Genomic DNA, 20,864 nt, shown 5'->3' with positions numbered 1-20,864 from the left:
CAGGTCCCCACCAAGTTAGGCTCAGTGCAGCTGAGCTTCTGGCCTTGCCTTCTTGCTCTTGTCAGGGCCAGCTCAGACACTGAGGGGCTGAAAGGCCATGGTGGGGACCCATGAGAGGGAGTGACATGGTCAGATGTAGGTATCAGCGAGACCTCTCGATCGGTTAATGTGGAGACTGGCTGGGAAGGCTGAGGCCAGAACTTGGTTGAAGTGCCAAGATAGAATAAGATGCTGAATCTTCAGGAAAGTGGCCCGGTGAATTTTGACAAAGCTTTCAGAGCAATGAGAAATTTCATTTTCTGCTCCCCTCCCCCAACTGCAGAACCTCATACCCCCTCTGGGCTCCGGGCCCCCCCAAAGTACTGCCAGCACAATGGGACCACGTACCAACATGGAGAGATCTTCAGTGCCCATGAGCTGCTCCCATCCCGCCTGCCCAACCAGTGTGTCCTCTGCAGCTGTACCGTAAGTCCTTCTACGTTCTCTTAAGCACAGGCCGGTACAGAGAGGCCTGAAAGGCACAGTGGTGTGGTACAGGGGGAATAGAGTTCCTCCTGGTCAAACCCAAGTGAGAGTAGATGGGCTCCGGGGGAAGGGAGCATCTGGGCTTCAGAATGTCCTGCCCGTCTCTGACCTTCTGCATCCCCATGAGCTGCCTGATACTGCACGCTTACCTTGTATACTCACATTTGCCCATCTCTGTGTTCCCCAGTAGACTCTGCACTCCTCGAATGGAGGGACCATGCCCAGTTCATTTTTGTATCTTCTGCTGCTACCAGCTCAGGGCCTGGCACACAGATGTCTATAATGACTGCTGAATGAATAAGTCAATGAGTGAATGATCAGTCCTGGGGTACAGAGACAGGTCAGACTGCTCGTTGCAAATGGATTTAATCTGAACTCGCTTAAGCTCCTCCTGCTGTGGTCAGAGTTGGGCTTAGGCACAGGAAGAACGGACCCTGCAGTGTTCCCAGGGGACAGAAACTGAAGCCAAGCAGGGCCTGATCTGGAAAGTCTCCACCCTCCTCCTTGGTGGGCTCAAGTGTGGCCCTGCTTTAGGCTGACAGGTGGCTTTCAGTCATCCTATTCATCTGAGATTCTGAATCTTCAGGTATCTGTGCAGCAGAGCAAACAACTTCCAAATACTAAAGAGTGGCCACTTACAAATCAACGTAGAGAGCAATTATTTTTTACAGGGCTTGAGCCTCTTCCAGCAGCCTAATATATCATACCTGCTGGTTCGCGGAGATGCCTTGTATTTCCATACAGCATCCCAAGGCCCTAAGAGCAGGCAATCACCATTCTTATTTTTCAGATGAGGAAACTGAGGCTCAGATCCGTTAAGTAACTTGCCTAAGGTCACACAGCTAGTTAAGTGGCAGGGCCAGAGTTCAGAGGAGGGCCGCATGACTCCAAAATTCACATTCCCTTCTTCCCTGTATTGTGCTGCTTCCCGTAAAGGACAAGGGCCTGGATGAGGAGGAGTCTGTGGGAGGAGACAGAATGATGGCATGGCGGTGGGGTGGTGAGAACATTCTTATGATTCCTTGTCCCTTCTCCTTGGACGCTGGGGTCTCCCCTTCTTTCTTCTCTTCCTTGTTTGAATGGGACTGGCTTGACCCCTGGCCTACTTCTGAGCCTCACTGCAAAAGGCATAGGGAAAGGACTCGAGGTTGATGTCACTTCCTGCCAGGGACATCATGCCTTCCGGTTTGAAAAGGGTTTTCACAACCACTCCCTCACTTGCTCTTTACAACCCAGATGGGAGGGCTCCCATTCCATCAAGGAGGAAAGTGAGGCCCAGAGAAGAGAAGTGACTCACCAAAGGATTCCCAGGAGGCTTTTTCCTTGGCAGTGTTGCCTCTCCAGGCTGGGTCCTGAAGCTGGGGACCTAGGGTTTTCAGTAAGAGGAAGATCAGCTCAACGGGTGTCCCATGGATCCCCCTCCTCTCTCTGGATTCCCTGTCCCAGGTCAAGGGAGGAGGGTGTTGACTTCAGCAGAAAAAGTCTGCAGGCTGGGCTCCAGTCGGCTCTTCTAGGCTGCGGTTCTGATTTCTGGTTTCAGGCAGTTCGGGCCCCTCTTCGGGCCCTCCTTATCTGTAGGATGGAAGAATCCCCTCACCAGGTTGCTATAAGAGCTGAGGGAGAGACAGGGTCTGAAAACCCTTTAGAAGCTGGGCCGGGGACCAATTGGGGAGGGTACAGGGGACCCCTCCTCTGAGCTCGCTGGGCCTTGCCCAGGAGTCTCTGCTGCTCCTTCCTTCTCCCACTTCAAAGGACACCTCAAGGCCATTTGCCCCCAGGGCAGGGTCTCTCCTAACCCCAAGGCTGTTCCTCATTGGAGCTAATCTCTCCTTTGCTCTGTCAGGAAGGCCAGATCTACTGCGGTCTCATGACCTGCCCAGAACCAGGCTGCCCTGCACCTCTACCACTGCCTGCCTCCTGTTGCCAGGCCTGCAAAGGTGAGTCTGTCCCTAGATCTGAGTGTCCATCCAGCCCACCCCAGGGCCCTAGCCATGGACTATTAGAGGCGGAGGAACCTCAACTAGTGAAGGGCAAATGGCTTGGGCAGAAACAAGTGCACAGATGGTCACACCGTACCGTGTGGGTTGAGGTAGTTCAGGAAATCTTCCTGGAGGAGGCAGCACTGGGGGAAGGGAGGGCTTCATAGTAGAACGCTTCTCCAGATGTTGGCATTGTGGAAGGGCACTGGACCAGGCATCAGGTGACTCCAGTTTAGTCCTGGTTCCTCCAGCTAATTCCTGCCCATTCCTTCCCCTCTTTGGGCCTCGGTAGTATCACATATGCACTGAGAGGCTGGCCTCTGTGATTCCTAATGGATTGTCCGATTCCAGTGTTCTTGGTATTTGAACCAAGACTACCAGACTGTATGTGAGGCGGGGGCTGGATAGAGAGAATACCCCTCAGGGTCTTGTGTGCTGGGACCATGCAGGGTGGAAGATAGAGTCCTAGGGTGTTCCAACTGAAAGGACAGAGGGGCTGGAGGCCGGTGCCTGCAAGTGGATGGTATACCAAGGCCTGGTGACTTCAAGTGTGGCTGGATAGGGTGGCTTCCCTGGGGGCTGCACGAAGCAAGACTGCAGGGATGGGATGCTGGGCCCGTGGGTCATCCATGATGGGCACTGAATAAGATGTGCCGGCCCAGCCAACAAGTTCAGTCCTAATGGTGACCAGGAGATCAGTGTGGGGAAACTGAGACAGTAACCCAGTTGTGGGGAATGTGTCAACCCAAGGGTGAGGAGAGGTTGTATTGGGAAGTGGGAATGAGGCCCCAGAGGGGCAGAGGGACCTGTTGGTGTGCAGGGACTGCAGAAGTGGCATGAGGCCTGGGGGGCTGAAGGCCTGCAGGGCTCCGGTCTGCAAGGCTGAGGAGGTGGAGGCTGACCCAACTTCCCTTTGGGTTTCCAGATGGGTCAGGTGAGAGATCAGCTGAAGAGGACACTACGCAGTCACAGCATGGGGTGGTGAGTGCACAGGATGGGGAGAGGGGGTGAGGGAGGCTGGTAGCCACGGCCTAAAGCCCAGGACTCTGGGGCAGGTGGTACCATTACTGTCCTCATTTCTCATTTGTCCCCTAGGTCAGCAACATGAGTTCCACCATGTTCCAGCCCCTCTCCCCAGTCTCCCATCATGGCTGCTGGGTCAACAGGGGCCTGGGAGAAAGTCCCATGACATACAAGAGCAGGCCCCAAACTGCCCGATTTCCTTCCTGAGAAACACAGTGACACTGTTCTTTCCAAGGCTAGATAGCCTTGTGTCTGTCCTTAGTTCAGGCTGCCTCTGGACAGCACATTCCCCCCGAGGAAATGGCCTCTGTCTTGGCCCAGCCTTCCCCACCCAGCCCCTGAGGTACTGGTTCTTTGTTTGGGGGCTACCTCTCTGTCCTCCCCTCTGTCTCGGCCCCTCTCCATCTCTGTCTGGAGTTAGGATGATCTAAACTGGCCCGCTTTCTCTGGTCAGAGGAAAGGGGTAGGAGGATGGGCTTACACACTGACTCAAGTCCCCAACCGCCCTCTGTGCTGTGTCTACAAGGGGAACAACTCCACCTCCTCTTCAGCCTGGGTCACCTGGACCCTTCCGTACTCGGGGACTCCCCAGGGGTCTGAACTAGCAAGCTTCCCCTTCACCTCTGCCATTCCATCCTCTCCCTAGGAGGCAGCGTGCTAAGAGAAGCCTACCCAGGCTTAGTTCCAAGCCCTGATTAGCTACTTACTGCATGACGTGAGCAAGTCCCATTAGAGGGCTGGGCTCCTCGATTCCGTCTTTTCACTATTCCACTTGACAAGCATTTCCTGGGAGCCTCCTATGTACCTGGGCCTGTTCTGGGGCCTGGGATAGTTTCCTGGGAGCTCCTGTAGGCTGAGTCTGGCCAGTCTCTGACTCAGAGATCATGTGGGCAGGAAGGGGCTGTAGAAGAAGGAATATGAGTGACTCAGTATCAGTGAGGGGGGGTAATAAGCCCACTTGCTTCTCTGCCTTGGCCTGGAGCTGCCCAGTCCTCTAACCATGAGCTGTGCTGCTCCTGCCTCATTACACCACCCTCACCACAGACCCTTTGCTATTACTGCCCATCTGCCCAAGACCTGGTCTGGAGGGGCGGGGTCTCGGGATCTTAGGTTCCAGGGCCTCAAGAAAGTGGGCTCTGGGGACCAAGGGTCTCCAGGTGGGGCCTGCTTTTAGTCTTCTGCCCTGTGGGATTCTGGAGCCTGGTGAGGTCTTCAGAGGCCTAGCCTTTCCCCAATCAACAAAATCTCCTCAAAGAATTCCCTGACTGTTGACTCACCACAGCCTCACCTTCCATTTCTTAAATATGAAGCTTCCCAGGTCCCTGATCGCGGTGTCTCCCAGATCAAGACCTCAGTACCCTTTGTTCACTCCAGCCCCAAGGCCCTGGCTCTGACAGGCCTGAGAAGGGCTTGGTGGAGGCTGGATTTCCAAACCACTGTCCTCTGAGAGTTTTCAAAGATTCACTGTCTGAGAACATCTTAGGCCACATCCAGATCTTTCCATCCCTAGCGTGTGCCTCCACTGTAGGCTTCACCACAGCCTGTCTTGCTGCTCCTCTGTGGGCATGGGGCCATCAGTGATCCTCATCCTTCCTGCCATTTGCAGAGACATTCCCAGGATCCGTGTTCAGGGGACAGTGGGAGAAAGAGAGGCCTGGGCACCCCAGCCCCCACTGGTCTCAGCTCTCCTCTGGGATTCATCTCTCGCCACTTCCGACCGAAGGGGGCAGGCAGCACGACAGTCAAGATTGTCCTGAAGGAGAAACATAAGAAAGGTGGGGATGGGAACCTCCTCTGATCCCTAAGGTGGGAAAAGGGGGCCCTGACTGTTCCTGCCTTCCATCCCTGCAACTCCCCCACCCTAGCTCAGTGTTTCCCTGATCTCAACTTGGCCAGGAGCTTGTAGATTCCTAAAACATCAAAACTGGAGGTGTCCTGAAAGGGCATCGAGGTTCAGAGTACTGAGTGAGACACACAACCAGCCCTAGAACCAAGACCACGGGGCAGCACAACAATATTTTCTGAGCCTCTGCCATGTCTTTGCTGGGAATCGAGGGCATAGAACAGAGAGATGAAAAGTGGTCCTTGTCCTGGAGGAGCTTCAGACATGGAAATAAATACTATAGAAGGAAGCAGTGAGAAAAAGGCAAAGGAAGGAGGGAACGGAGGGAGGCTGCAGGCAAATGGGCAGAATGGTGCAGAGAAGGAGCAGCAGAAGGGGAGGAAAGCAGGCTCGGTGCAGGGCTCCCACTGCGGCAGCGCGCACAGCTGTGGAGCTACCTGTCACAGCCCCTTTGGGACTCATGGGACACTGAGGCTAAGAAACAGGAAGGGACCTGCCTGAGCTCACACTGCCAGGTAGGGACAGAACTGGGTATAAGAACTCCCCCTGCCAGAGGTGCCCGTGAAGGGCAGGGGGAGAACTCTCCACCTTCAGTGAGAACGTACTGGGCCCATTCTGGGCCGGGGTCAGCCCTGAGTGCTGCAACAGGGGAGAAGGCAGGGACAGGGGACCAGTTTTATACCCGGCCTCCACTTTGCAGGCAGTGTGGCTGGGCCAGACCGGTGGAGCAGGGGCCCCCCAAGTTCCTGGCCCCACCCATTCCTGGGACTCTGGCCCAGGTCCGTGGCACTGACCCTCCTCCCTTCCCGCCCTCCTTGGCCCAGCCTGTGTGCACAGCGGGAAGACATACTCCCATGGGGAGGTGTGGCACCCAGCTTTCCGCTCCTTTGGACCCCTGCCCTGCATCTTGTGCACCTGTCAGGATGGCCACCAGGACTGCCAGCGGGTGACCTGTCCCACGGAGTACCCCTGCCATCACCCTGAGAAAGTGGCCGGGAAGTGTTGCAAGATTTGCCCAGGTACAAAGAGATGCTGGGGACAGGGAAGGCAATGGGCACAGGGTCCCTCTCCCCAGGGCACAGGTACTTGGAACATCTCCAACACGGCGGGTCAGGTTGCAGGGGCTTTAGACTTACTGGAGTGGAAAATGCCTGGCTCACAAAATACTGGCCTTAGAGAACCGATTCAGAGACTCTAGCACGTATACACAGAATCAGTCAATCTGGTGCCAAAGGCACCAGAACTTTCCCAAGGACTTTAAAGACCTGAAGGGGAAGTGGGACCAGTGGCCTGGCTTCCTGGGCTCACCAGGCAGGGGTGGGAGGGGGCAGAGTGTTCATGATCTCCTTGTCTTCCCCAGAGGACAAGGCAGACCCTGGCCCCAGTGATATCAGTGCCACCAGGTGTCCGAAGGTGCCAGGCCATGTCCTCGTCCACACATCAATAGCTCCAAGCCCAGACAACCTACATCGCTTTGCCCTCGAGCATGAGGCCTCTGAGCAGGTGGAGATCTACCTCTGGAAGCTGGTAAAAGGTGAGCATTGGCCCCCTCCCAGCCGGGCTTACCAGGGGCCTTAGGAGCATTTTGTGGATCAAGGGCCTCCAGCCCAGGAAAACCCGCCTCTGGCTACCCTTCTAGATTTAAGTCTCCAACTCCAAGAGAGAGGGAGACAGAGATTGGGCCTGTGATTCTCTGACAGTTCTGATAAGCTCATCCACTCGCCAAGGCCAGGGACTCGAAGTGCTCCCTCTCCTGGGAGGAAGGGGTTGTTGCACTTGCAGGGAAGCCAGGAAAAAGGTGATGCCTATGCGGGGGAAGCGAAGAGGCACATCTCCTGGTAGAGGGTCAGCACACGGTGAGGGGAGAGCTTTTCAGGCAGAAGGGCCTTCACAGCGTCCGCAAGGCAAGAGGGCGTCCCTGAAGGCTAGTCTCATTCAGCCTTTTCCGTATGGTGGATTCTAGCCTTCCAATAAGTTGATGTCAAAACATAGTTCTCGTTCCGTGAGAAACTCACCAGCGGCACTGGGATGCTCAGATCACCAGCTGAAGGTCAAGAGGCGTTGTCATTGAGAAGGAAATTGCTGAGAGTTGGGCTTTTGGGTTCCTCTTGCCAAACATAGATCCCCTGGGTGGAGTAAAACAAACCAAACCCTTTAAGTGTGAGTTAGCTGTAAGGTCACTTTTCTCTCCTGCTGGGTCTGGCTGGAGTGGGTGGGGGTGGGCGAGGGGATGGTAATACTGGTGGTCAGGAGGATAACCGATGTGTGGAGCACTTCAGAGTTTACAAAGTGCTTCACATTCATGATCTCATTTGATCCTCAACGATCCTGAGAGTTAGGTATTATTATCCCCATTTTACAGATGAGGAAACTGAGGCTCAGAGAGGTGAAGTACCTGGCCCAAGGCCACACAGCCAGTAAGTGGAGGACGGGAGCTAGAGCCCGTGTCTTGTGGCGTCAGATGCGGCTCTTTCCCTGCTCTACTCTGCCTCCTGTCCTAGGAGGAACGGACGAAGAAAGCGGAGCCGTTCAGCCTGGAGAAGAGAAGACTCAGGGGGACAGGACCATTGACTTCCTGGCTCTGAAGGACTGCCCCTGGCAGGGGGAGCGGTTGGGTTCTGAGTGACTGCAAGGGTCAGAACAACAGCTTTGAGAATCAGACAGCCTTGAGTTTGAATCCCGGCTCTGCTCTTTCTTAGCTGTGTGGCCTTGGGCAATTACTTGACCTCCCTGGGCCTCAATTTTTCTTCTGTTAATTGGGAAGGAGGGTTTTTGGAGGATTAAATGAAATAACATGGGTACAGCCCTGACCTACAGTAGGTGCTAAAATATTAGCACCTTCATCCCACCTACTCAGAATTACAGAGAAGCATGTTTCCACCAATGAGGGGAAGCACTTTCTCATACCTAGACCCTTTCTGTCAAAGAAGAGGGAGCAAGCTCAATTCACAGGGGTGTGCAAGCAGCGGCTGGTGGGTGCTCTGCCACAGCCAAGGAGTTAGATTCAGGAACCCTTATCATTGTTTTGTGCCTTGAGGTCCCCTCAGTCCCTGGACAGGTGCAGGTTTACTTCAGACCTCCCCCCAACCCCACAAGGTACTAGGACCACAAAGAGCAACAGACCCCAGTCTCTTTCCATGGGAACCCAGGACTTAGTGATTTGGATGCAGCAGGAACTCCCCGGGAGCTGAGCTGGTCAGGCTGGAAGGCTTCTTGGAGGAGGCATGAGGAAGGCAAGAGGAGCACAATGCAGGCAAAGGTGGCAGCGAGAGCCTCAGAGAGGCCCCAGAGCCTAGAGTTCCATGCACTGTGCTCTCCCCTGCGGTTGGGGTGTAGTAGGCCCTTTGCTAATGTGTTTCATTTTCATCCATCTAAGAAACCTGAGGGATATGTGTGAACGTACCATCCTGCAGATAAAACTGAGTCTGAAAGGTAAAACCACTTGCTCAAAGTCACACAGTTTAAGCGGTCAAGCAAAGATTCAAACCCAGGTCTGACTCTCCCCAGTGCCGCCTCCACGGAGGTGACCTAATGCTTTCAGAGAGGTGCCTAAGGAAGGCCAAGACGTGCCCAGGGTGGTGCAGACTAGAGCGTTGTAGCTCAAGGCCAATCTCACTACCACCAGACCCAGCAGAAAAGGAGTAGGTAGCAGGAACTCCTGAGCTTCACCGTACCAGGCTCTACCCTTCTGTCACTGGCAAACACGCCCGACCCCTATCTCCTGACCCTCTGGGCGGCCTAAGTGCCTCACCAGTCACCTCTCTGCCCCACACTGTGGGGGTCAAAGCAAACACTCCTGAGGTCTGTCAGTGGGAAACCCTGTTTCTTCACCCAGAGGTGAACTGGCCTGGAGATGCTGACACCCAGACTCAGGGAAGCCAGGCCACCATGGGGCCAGCCTCAGGCCCCAGAAACTGGCTTATTGTGAAGAGTCTTTTCGATTCTGAAGTTTCAGAGTAGAGGGACCTCAGGGATCCTGATTCCAGCCCCTGTTTAGGAAGGAAGCCCCCTACAGCCTCCTGGATGGTCTCCAGGCCCTGGCCCCATCTAGAAAGGGTTTGTCTTCACATTGAGCTGAGCCTCACCTGCCGGTACCATCTCTGCCCTGGGCGTTCAGAGTCTAGCTGCCCTCAGACCTGGCCCACCGTCCAATGGCATGGCCATGCTCCTCAGGCCAGCTCTCGATTCCAGATCCAAGAGCTCAGTTCTTACGCTCATGCTTTACAGGCCACAGTGTGAAGACCTCCCCTCATCCCTATCACCTCCTCTCCAATCTGTGTTCCGGGGTGTGTGCAGCAGCAGCCCTGGGCAGAAGGACCTATTGCCATCTCAGGCTTCTGATGTAGCCTGGGCCTCCGGAGCAAGTCTTTCCCATAGCCTGGTCCTTGACATCTGGACTAGGGGTCCTGAGAATGATGCTAGACATTCCCAGCCTCCTGGACCTTAGTGCTTAACGTTCTCCTCAGTGGCATCCTACTCAGATTTCCATAAGCAAGGCCAGTTCTTAGTTTTCTTGAGAGCTGTGCTGGCCTAGCAGAGGCCTTGCTGTCACATCTGTTCTTTCTGGCCACAGACCCTGGCAGTCACAGCTGGTGCAACTTCATAGCCCATGTGCTCGGGACCTCAGGGCCAGGTGTGGTGCCTGTGGCCAGCTTCCCATAGGACAAAAACATCAGGAGATCCAGCTAATGCCTCGTTCCCTTTAGGGCCCGGGCTAGACAGGGTACTCATATGTTTCCTTACCCATCCATTCATTGAGGGATCATTCACTCATTTGTTCATTCACTCACTTGTCCCACATGACTAATGTGGGTCAAGCTCAGGGGAGCCAGAGAGGAAAACCCTGCAGGAGTAACCAGAGGAGACAAGGACCGACAGATGAGAGCATACTGGAAATAGGTCTAATCACCAAAAGAAGCTAAGAGCTGTGGGTGCCCCAAGGAGGGGAGATCAAGGATGACTAAAGGCTGCGGACCCTCAGGGTACTTTAAGTAGTCCGTTAGGGCTGGAGCACAGGAAGGCCGCTCGGGGCTGGGTGAACAGAGCCTCGTGCTGAAAGGGGGCCTACCACTCTGACACCTGACGTTCCTTGGGAGTCTGATAAGCACACCTACCGATTTTTATCATATATTCTATAACCAGAAAAAAAGCATGACCAGTCCATATGGGCTCCCTCCCCCCACTCCCCGCCCCCTCCGTGGACAGGTGAGTAGTGTGAGAGGGTCAGCAGAGAGGCAATGAGAGGTCAGGGAAATGGAGTGACAGGTCATGCATGGTTTCAAATGATTGCAGTTAGGATCACAGACTGCAGGGGGCGTAGGAGGGGTCAGAAGTCTAGTGTAGTGACCCAGGCAAGATGTGACTGGGCAAGAATGGGGAAAGTGGCAGTGGAGATGGGAGGGTAGGTTCAAAATACCAAGGAAATTTAGTCCACAGGGTTTAGTGTCCGGTCGGAACAGGGGAGGGGAGGGATGACTAGGTCGCATCTCTAAGTTACCCTGTTCCGCTGACTGCATGGCCCCACCTTTCCTTCTCATGCCCTTGCCTCTGCCTTCAGGAATCTTCCACTTGATTCAGATCAAGAAAGTCAGGAAGCAAGACTTCCAGAAAGAGGCACAGAACTTCCGGCTCCTCACTGGCACCCATGAAGGTAAGACATTTGGCCGAGGACTGGGGCCTGGGAAGAAAGCTGGGCCAGAGGCCAGGGCCTCTTGGGGAGCTCCCGGCTGCTGGTGCTGGGAGGGGGGCAGGGTGGCTGTCGGCCACAGACGTCAGTTCCCGGCACAGGAATCCAGTGGGCGTCTGGGCCAGAGATTTCTCAACTCAGGGCGCTTGGGAGCGGGAAGGTGAAGCAGAACCATCTGGATTTGGTCCTGGGAGTGGGGGAGACAGGGCTGTGGAGGAGGGAAGCCTGAGCCCCCAAACCCTGATGCTGCCTACCCCCTCTCTATTGGAACATTTCCTATCGAAACCCTCCTAACCACTTTCCTTCGGATGCCCCTTAATTTGCCCTACCCTATACTGAGGAAGATGGGGTTTCAGAAGGAAGTCACAGATGGGAGTGTCACCAACAGGTGTTAGGAAACCAGCCTAGGCCCAAATGCTGGTTGGTTGAAGGTGGGGTCATGTGCCAAGAACTGACTGGGATGGGGGTATGATGGAAATACCCATCTCCTACCTCCTGTGGACTCTGAACCCAGGCTCTCACCGTCCTTCTTAAGTTTTTCCTACCACAGTCACTGCCTCTCTCTGCACACGCATGCACACATGCACACCCCACACCCCTCTTTTGCTTTCCTCTATGCAGGTCACTGGAATGTTTTCCTAGCCCAGACCCCGGAGCTGAAGGTCACAGCCAGTCCAGACAAAGCAACCAAGACCTTATAACAAAGACCTAAACAGTTGCAGATATGAGCTTTATCATTTTTGTTGTTATATATTAATAAATGATAAGTTGCATTACCCCTCAACCCTGTCTGCTGAGTTCCTGTCCAGTCTCCACGTGTTCCCACAGGGGCTGCAAGCCTGGTTATGCCCATTTTACAGGGCTAGAGACAGGTGCAGCAGGGGTAGAGACTGGCCCCTGTCCTCGAGGGGAATTGTTACCAGAGCCAGGGCTAGATCCCCCAGCCTCCCCGCCCAGGTCCTTGTCTGCCTCTGGGGCCTCTCCCCTGCACCGCACTGCTTCGGTCCCTGCCCCGCCCCCACTGCTATGGCTCCTCCTGCTTTTATGGGCGCCGCAGCTCCTGGAGCTCACAGGCACTGAGCCTAGGAAAGGGACTGACTCCAGTTAGCCAGTGGAGGGGTAAAGAGAGCCTCAAGGCACTTCCCCCAGAAAATCTTCCAGGGATCCTTACAAATGTCAGCCACGCTCTACAATGAGGACACTGAATTTTGTGAGGAGCGGTAATTTGCTGGGATATGGGGGGCAGGGCAGGAGCGGAGGCTGAGCTGGGGGCAGGTCTCCTGCTCCGGGCTAGCATACCTCCCCCTGGTCTGCCCAGATCGTGACCCATGGCATAAGCCCAAAGAGTCTCACCTCTGAGGACTTCCAAGACTTGGCAGTCATATTGCCAGCCCCAGCACCACAATCTGGGAAGAGAGCCTAACAGTTACAATTAAAGACAACATTAATAATTTGTCCTGCCTACATGTACAATTACTTGCAATTTCAAAGATGTTTTAATGCTCACGATTCCACGTAAGATGAACAGTGTAGGAATTACCCAAACTTTAGAGAAGATGAAACAGAGGATCAGGATGGGCCACTGTCTTCCCCAAAGCCTGTCAAAGCCGTCTGGATGGTTCCCCTCCAGTGCAGCACTGCCCTCCTCCCCAAGCTGGAGCCAAAGCTGTGGAGAGGTGGTGTAAGATGGCCTAAGGGCTGGAGTTCTGCCATCTCCAGCCACTTAAGGGCTCTGATGACTGTCCCCTGAGCCTTGTTCTCTTGTACCTGGGTGTCTGAGGTCTGGGAAGTCTGTGAAGCTGCCTACCAGTGCCGCCCTCCCTGAGCAGGGATGAGTGCCACCCTCCCCAAATGCCCCTCCCCCAACTTTGAGAGTTTGAGAGGGTTTGAGAGGCTGGGGTTTGAGGAACATGGCTAAAATCTCCCCTTCCTCCCCTGAGGCAGAAAACATCAGCTCTTCACAGCTTCTACCTGTGGCTGTGAGAGAAGACACAACACTCTGGCCTCGCTTGCTCGCCACGTAGGGTTAAGCATGAGTTAACCCTACTACGTGAATGAGCTCTGAGCATCTCACATTCAAAGCACAGGAATCTGAATGCTCGCCATTCACTTGGGGAACTCCGGTCATCCTCCAACTTAGCTCTGATGTCCCTTCTCAGTAAAGCTTTCCTGGACACCCCCAGCCCTGTCCCTGCCCGACGGCTCCTCCCCTCTGCTGGAGAACGGGGTCGGAGGTAGGACTAGGTAATCAGAAATGGTGCTGAGGCCTCAGGACGGGAGTGGACTTCCCTGTGTCCTTCTCCTGGTGCCGAGGGCCAGCTGCCTTCTTCGTCTCTTGGATGGGCTTATCTGAAGCCCGTGATGTTCACCCCAAACTTCTTCACCATGGCAGGCACCTCTGGTGTATCTGCACCCCCTCCTTTTGATCTGGACATTTCTGAGGATGTACACATAAGGCTTGCCTTGGGGACCTCTCAACAGCTTTCCCATGGGTTTACACCTCTTAGACTCGTCTTCCCCTTTCATGTATTCACTCATAACACAATTTCTCAGCTGCTCTGGGATGGGTCTTATGCTAGATGACCAACACAGTATAAGCACCCAATACAGCTCTGCCTGTCCTCAAGGAGCCAAAGTCTGGAGGGGGAGAAAGGGCATCACAACGCCACGAGTGCCAGGGGCTGCGACAGCAGGGCTATGTGGAGCACGGGCCTGCCCAGATGGAGGACAACTTCAGCAGGATCTGAAGGGTGAGAAGGATCACAAGAAAGGGGGGGACAGAGATGGCACAGGAAGAGACGGTACATGGGAGATGAAACAGAGCATGTTCTACGGGGAATCACAAATGGGTCACTGTTGCCGGCTAGTATAATCCGAGGCAAAGAGCGAAGGCAGGTGAGGCTGAACGCCCAGCTGAGAAGCTCTGGCCTCATCCCGACGGCAGCCGCAAGCCCTAGAAGGGTTTCAGTGCTTTGGTCAGATCTGTGGGTCAGGGAGCTAGCCCTGCCTGCTGGGTGAAGAACGGCCTGGCAGCCTGTGACAATGGCTGGGGCAGGAGAGAGGCAGTGGGGCCAGGAGGGAAGGCAGCACAGATGACGGACTGCACACAGGGCTGAGGGAAAGCACGAGGGGAAGTGTGTAGTGTCTCGTGTGGTGACTACAGAGAGAACCCAGAAGTTTCAGTTGAGTACACGTTGAGTCTCAGGAGATACCCCTGGCTCTTGGGGGTACATTATGGGTCTGGGGAGAAGGCCGGGCTGGAGGTAGGGGTTTGGGGGCTGTTGGCCTACAGATGGTTACTGAAGCCAGAAGATGGGTGACACTGCATGGGAGAGACTGTACAGCGAACCCCAGAGCCTCAGCAAATGACTCCCTGTGGAGGCAAGAGATAAAGCAGGAGGGTGTGGCGGCTGAGGGTCCCGTAATACACGGCCTGGGAAGGGTCCTCCCCAGGGACCAGGGGGCTTCGGGTCCCTGTGGCAATGGGCAATGTCAGGGGAGCGGGGAGGCAGGAAGAGGTTTTGGGGGGGCTGAGGTGGTGTCAAGGAGGTGAGGAAACAGACAAGTCTTTGAAGAACTTTGTTGGTCAAGGAGAGGGGAGAGACAGGATAGTGACTGGCAGCGGACCTGGATAGAAGAAGGGGGTTTTTCAGATGGGAGAGATGTAAGCAAGTCCTAGTGATGAGGAGACCTCACAGGACAGGGAAAGTAGAACAGGAGTGTGGATGGAAGAGGGGAAGTTTAAGGACGAGTTAAAATCCATTCTTCCTCAGCCACTAACTCCCTGTGTAAACCTGCTGGTCTCCCCATGAGTGTGATGAGGGAGAAGGAAGGGATGGTCTCCCAAGGCTGCCCTGCACTTACTCACAGGGCTTCCCCAGACTCCAGCAGGGAGTCCTACGTGGTAGCCAGGAAGCACAGGCTGGACTCCGGAAGGAGTAGCGGCATCCCCTCACACAGGCTGGCCATTAGCTAACAAGGCACATCCAAGTCTGTTTTCTTGTCTGATCCCCTAGGATAATATGGAGATGGGGATTGTCCACCACATTAAGAAATGAGGAAACTGAGGCACAGGGAGAGGAAGTGACCTAATCAAGATCACGTACTGGTAACTGGAGGGGTTGGATTCCAGCTAAGGTCGGCGATTCCATACCGTGATGGGTCCTAGAACACTGAAGGTGCCAGGTCCCAGGCTGAGGCAGGTGTAACCAATCTGGGCTCAGAGCCTCCCCCTCCCTAGGTAGCTTCCTGGCCCCCAAACCTGAGATTCCTATTATGATGCCAAGCCTGCCCTCCGGGTTTCCTGGGGAGGCTTCTTCCTCCTCCTTCAGCAGCTAAGAAGCCACCTCCCCCTGTCCCTCCACGAACCCTGGGCTATGGGAAATGTCAGTATTTCTGAGAAACAGGACGTGGCCTGTGGTTTGGGGCTGTCCTGGGGGTAAGGGAAGGCCTGGGGCCCCATCGGGCACACTGGCATCTCTCTGCAAGGCAGGCCCACACCCCCCTTCCCCTCATCCTGGTCCCTGGAAGACACCCTGCCTGCCTTCCCCTGCCACAAGGCCAGTTCGTGGAAGGTGAACAGGAGGTGCTGCACGAGGCTGACTGAGGTTGGAAGGGGGTGGGGTGGCCTGCATTTCTGCGGACAGGGAGTTCTCTCCGACCTTCTAGAGTGGAAATCAGGACCTGGATCTCTGCTCCAGCTCAGGGCTGCTTGAAGGACCATATGACGTCTGATGTCTCTCCCCTGTCCTACCTTTTCACCTCCAGCACAAAACAGAGCCACAAGATTTGCCCAAGGTCCAACGTGATCTAGAGTTGAGCCCTTACAGTGCCTGCAGGGTCTGACTTCCACGTCCATGCTCTCTCTGTGCCCTATGATGTCGGGGCGGGGTGAGATCAGCCTTCTCACCGCTCCTCTGCTGCCACCCCCGCCCCCTGCCCCTCCACTTCCCAGCAAGTCTTGTCTATCAACTCAGAGTGATCTTTCAGAAATGCAAATCTTACCCTGCTTCCCCTCATCAAGCCCTTTCCTCGATGCCTTCCCTCCTGGCCTCTCAGGATCTGGCTCCTGCTGCGTCTTTGGTCCAACTCCTGCCTCTTTGGTCCAACTCCCCCATCATCTCTCCCAGCAGCACTCTGGGATCCAATCTGCTGCTCTGCCTCACCAAGTGGGATGGATCAGAGCTCCGGAAGACCTTGATCATGGGCTCTGACCCCATCAAGACATTCTCTGTTGTACCCTGCATAACAGTCTGTTCTTGCCAACCAGCTCTTCCAGGTCCCAACTCCTCAGGCTCCTAACAGCTCTCAGTCAGAGAGGGCACAAAGGAGCTGCCCTTCTGGCCCTTCCAATTCCCATGGAAATATTCTGGGGCATGACACTGATTGGTCCATCTTGGGTACATAATCCATCCTAGGCGGTCAGGAACAAGGTATTAGAACCATGATTGAAGTGGGAGGAGCAGATTCCTCAAATAAGGAGGCAGACAGCACACACATGGTCAGTAACGAGATCCCCCTTCCCAGCTACCATCGCTACAACTTCAGAGAGCTTCTGAAACCAGTGTCCTCCCTTCCACACCCGAAACATGCTGCTCCCTCTTTTCGGAATGTTTTTCCCTCGTCTCTTCCTGTAGTACTCCAGCTTATGCTCCAAGTCCTCCTCAGAAAAATCTCTCCCCGAGCCTCTCTGCCGCCCCAGCATTATTTGCTTTTCTGTAACCAAACACATGCTTTTGGATTTCAATGATCTTTCTCCCACTGGACAGTAAGCTTCTTGGGCCAGAGACCACATGGCGGTCATCTTTGCATTCCCAGCCCCTCGCCCACAGGCGGTATTCAATGCATGCTTATTGAAGAAGGACATGACGGAAGGAGGTACGATGTGGATGGTGAAGACAACAGTGGTGAGATGTGGTTGGCTGCTGACATAGAGTAGATGCTCACTAAATAGTTACTGAGCCTTGAATGATCATCGCTACTCCCCTCCCCACCATTGCCACTACCATCCTCCACTACCAGGACCACCCCTCGCACTGCAGGGCCCAGGCTGGAAAACCAATGGAGCCTGCACATCATAGCCTAAATATTTAAAAGTTATAAATCAAACTAATGAACTATTAAATAAATATGTTCTATCTTCCTACCTTGACAAATATACCTTCTTAATGACTTAGAAGGCCAAGTTCAAACTTAAAATTTTCTGACTTCTTTGCCAGAACATGGAAACACACAGACAGCTAAACCAGTGGCTCCTGACTTCCTGTTCTCAGTCCACCTCTCTTCACATTTCAGCTCTGTCCTAGAGTGTGAAGGGCCTCAGTACACACACAAGTAGACACCCCAATCTGCATGTCTTTGGTGGTTTTAAAACATGTCCAAAATAGGGATGCCCAGGTGGCTTAATCAGTTAAGTGTCTGCCTTTGGCTTAGGTCATGATCCCAGGGTCCTGGGATGGAGCCCCGCATCAGGCTCCTTGCTCAGTCGGGAGCCTGCTTCTCCCTCTGCCTGCCGCCCTGCCCCTGCTTGTGGTCTTTCTCTTTCTGACAAATAAATAAATGAAATATATTTTTTTACATGTCCAGAATGCTTTTATACTCCTCACATTGAAAAGTCTGGCCCCTGTCCTCTCTCCCTAAATCTGGGTGGGCTGTGATTCATTTTAGCCTATAGAATGAAGCAGAAATTATGCCGGGTGATTTCCAAGGCTAGAGCACAAAGGGTGATATAGTTACTGCTCTGCTTCATCAGCTACTTGCCCTTGGCATCTAAACCAGCACGTAAGAGGGCTAAGGAACTCTGTGGTGGCCATGCCGTGAGGAAGCCCACGCACCCAGAGAGGCCACGGAGAGATATGCCAGTGGACAGCCACAGAGCGGAGCTCCCAGTAAGCTACCGGCATCATCCATCTGAGCACCCCTCCACATGATTCCAGCCCTCGCCACTGAGTCTTCCCAGCGGAGGCCCAGACATGGTAGAGCAGAGATGGGCCATTCCCACTGTGCCCTGCCCAGTTCCTGACCCACACAACTCATGAGCATTAAAAAAGAGTTGTCATAAGCTGCTCAGCTTGGGGGTAATTCGTCACCTAGTGATAGCAGCCGAAACAACGTCCAAGCTGCATCCAAGCCCACCTCCCTCCTCCCCCCTGGGCAAACTATCCCTTCTGGCTTAAAGGACAGACCTAGAGAAGAGGACTATGCCGTCCCGGATACAGACTTGGGCTGTTGGGGCAGAGAATTCCAGGATCCTGGGTTCACAGAATGTGGGGAAAGAGGGTGGGGGCACACATCTCCTTGAAGCCTGTGGACTCCTTGTGCTATGGGACAGGGTGCAGCCGAAAGAAAGTCAGAGTGGGGCGTGGGTGTGAGAGTGGTCCTGCCCTCCACCGTCACTACCATCACTCCCACTACCTACTACTACCAGCACAGGGGATGCAGCTGTCCTGTGCATCCCACTGGGCCCTCAGGAAGATCCCCTTCCAGTGAGGGAGAAAGAGAGATCCACAATGACGAAGGAGTGACAAGCGCTCTGCCGGAAGAAAGCACAGTGGCCATGAGGCCAGGCGAGAGGAGAGTCAGAGAAAGCCTCCTGGGAGAGCGGGCATCCAAATAGAGGCTTGAAAGAAGTAGCCAGGAGATGTGAAGAAGTCACGTTCCGGTCCTGGGAATCAGCACATTCAGAAGCCTGGAGACAAGTGGTACATTTGGGGAAGGGCAAGCAGATGAGGCCAGCAGGAGGGCTGTGTGCAGGCAGGGAGGTGGGGGGTGGGAAAGACAGTCTCTAGAGAAGCCAAGAGAAGTAGGCAGAGGCCAGTTCTCCTAGGGCCCTTCAAACAGGACTGATGCTCAGAATGGATATGCCGACATGGCTGTCCATGCTGGTGCCTATTCTGACTGCCCAGGCGCTGTTCCAAGTCAGTATTTACACAGAGTATCACTACCGGCCCATATCCACCCTTTTTCTTGAGCCTGGAAGGATTTTCAGCAGGAATATAACTCAATCGGATTTGTGTTTTACAAAGATCTGTCAGGCTTCTGTGGGAGAAAGCCCTAGAGGGAGCCAAGAACGGAAGCTGAGCGGTCCATGAGTAAGCCGTCCCAGCTGCCGGTGAGAGAGGTGGTGGCAGTCCATACCAGGGTGTGGCAACACAGGGACAGAAACAGATAGGGTTACTCTTTAGAGGGTCGAATCAACAGAAGCAAGAGTGAGCCAGACATGGCCCCTGCCTTCAGCAAGCTCAGTGCAACAGAGAAAAAAAACAGTGTGGACAAACGCAGCAATTAAAATCAGCTCATTTCATTCTCACCCCGAATCTCAGAGGCAAGTACCAAAATTTCCCTTTTGCAAATGAGAAAAAGTGATGACCTGTGGCCGACACTCTTGGTGCCCTTCCAGCAGCCATTTTCCTACCTTCTTCTTACTCACAGGACCCCATCTGGATGGGGGCTCAGCAGCTGGGGCGAACCACTGACCAATCTAAGCCAGCCTTAGCAACCCAACTCTCCTCTGTCGATGACTGGTCTAGGACTGGGTACGTGATCCCATTCTGATGTGGTGTTGAAGGGAGGATTTTCCTCCCCAAAGGAGAAAGTCACATGAGGAGAAAGCCTTTAAGCTTGCCCTGTTTTGCTTCCTACTTCAGATGCTATCAGCTAAGGATATGAGATATGGGGCTGCAGCAGCTATACTGTGACCATGAGGCTGAGGATATGAAAGCCAACAGTGCTGAGGAAGGCTGTAAGGAGCTGAGTCCTCCATGACATCAATGACTCACACTGAGCCAAGCTGGGGACCACCTACGTTTCTTGTTAAGCAAACAACAGATGTCCTTATAGCTTATGCCACCGCAGCAGCGCTGCCAATGACCCTCTCATCCCTTTAACATTTTCATACACACCGGCTCCCACTGTGCTTTCCCTCCCAACATCCAGCACCTGCTTCTCCTTGTCATCCTTGAAGGATGGCCTTCAAGCTGCTGGAGCCCACTTTAGCTACGAGCATGGAAAGCCAGAAGAGCCTGGGAATTTACACCCCTGCCCTACCCAAAGGGAGGCCCTTGACCAATAACAAATGGGTATGAAGGTGTTAGTCCTCCAGCTGCCTTGCTCTCACTCATCTGGCCAGCTCTGAGGAGTGATCTGCATTGTCCCCGGAGCTCCCTGGTAGGATGGAATCAAAGTTCCTCTTTGCAGGACTTGGCTTGATATCACGTTCCCCCTCCAATCCCACTTCTCTACTTCCCTACTACTGGTTTGCCTTGGAAACACTTCCTAATACATTATTTTCACATGATTCCTTGCCTTAAGTTCTGCTTCTAAGAATCCCAACCCAAGACCGCCACTATTAGTCAGTCTGGTACTTGCAGCCAGAGCATCCTTACAGACTTAACCTAGCAAGGGGAAGGTCTCCTAGCAAGTTTGTTCAAATGTAGTTTTCTGGCTTGCAAATCCTATGGTTTTTTGTAAACACTCTAATTAAAATTAGTATGATTAAAATTTATTATTATTATAATTTATTATTGTAAAGTGCTGTATTGTAAATATAACAATGACACCTAATTACCACTGAGTCTCTCCCATGACCCAGAACCAAACCCTTAGCTTTGCCTCAGTGAACTCTTTAGTCTTTAGTCTTTACCAGAACCCTATTAGGGGGACACTATTTGTATTTGTTTTCTAAGCTGGGTAACAAACTAGCACAAATGTAGCTGCTTAAAACACATGTATTATCTCAGTTTATACAGGTCAGAAGTCTGGGCACAGCTTAGTTGGGTTCTCTGCTAGGGTCTCAATGATCTAGGTATCC

The 20,864-nt window shown here is 53.7% G+C and overlaps 2 protein-coding genes across 4 annotated transcripts in view; one reads left to right on the top strand and one right to left on the bottom strand.

The window, feature by feature from the left end:
- CHRDL2 (chordin like 2) overlaps positions 1 to 11,757 on the top strand; it is a 28,888-nt gene extending 17,131 nt beyond the window's left edge. Inside the window, exons 4-12 of one of the 3 annotated variants that reach the window (XM_046014523.1) lie at positions 323 to 465; positions 2,369 to 2,462; positions 3,430 to 3,485; positions 5,134 to 5,302; positions 6,195 to 6,389; positions 6,731 to 6,904; positions 7,733 to 7,787; positions 10,928 to 11,020; positions 11,678 to 11,748. In XM_046014523.1, coding sequence (XP_045870479.1) covers positions 323 to 465; positions 2,369 to 2,462; positions 3,430 to 3,485; positions 5,134 to 5,302; positions 6,195 to 6,389; positions 6,731 to 6,904; positions 7,733 to 7,787; positions 10,928 to 11,018 — 977 coding nt within the window. In that variant the 3' untranslated portion in view covers positions 11,019 to 11,020; positions 11,678 to 11,748. Of the gene's footprint in view, positions 1 to 322; positions 466 to 2,368; positions 2,463 to 3,429; positions 3,486 to 5,133; positions 5,303 to 6,194; positions 6,390 to 6,730; positions 6,905 to 7,732; positions 7,788 to 10,927; positions 11,021 to 11,677 lie in introns of all 3 variants that reach the window. The other 2 variants (XM_046014522.1, XM_046014524.1) reach the window with 2 other exon arrangements.
- The window catches only part of POLD3 (DNA polymerase delta 3, accessory subunit), a 105,395-nt gene continuing 89,682 nt past the window's right edge, over positions 5,152 to 20,864 (bottom strand). The window contains exons 12-13 of the mRNA XM_046014520.1: positions 7,386 to 7,496; positions 5,152 to 5,280 (exon numbers count right to left, since the gene is read on the bottom strand). Of these exons, the coding sequence (XP_045870476.1) occupies positions 7,435 to 7,496 (62 nt within the window). The 3' untranslated portion in view covers positions 5,152 to 5,280; positions 7,386 to 7,434. The remainder of the gene's footprint in view (positions 5,281 to 7,385; positions 7,497 to 20,864) is intronic.

Source organism: Meles meles, chromosome 8 (assembly GCF_922984935.1).
Source record: "Meles meles chromosome 8, mMelMel3.1 paternal haplotype, whole genome shotgun sequence".
Lineage (NCBI taxonomy): Eukaryota > Metazoa > Chordata > Mammalia > Carnivora > Mustelidae > Meles > Meles meles.
Note: the sequence above shows the minus strand (reverse complement) of the source record. Positions and strands in the feature narration are given on the sequence as shown.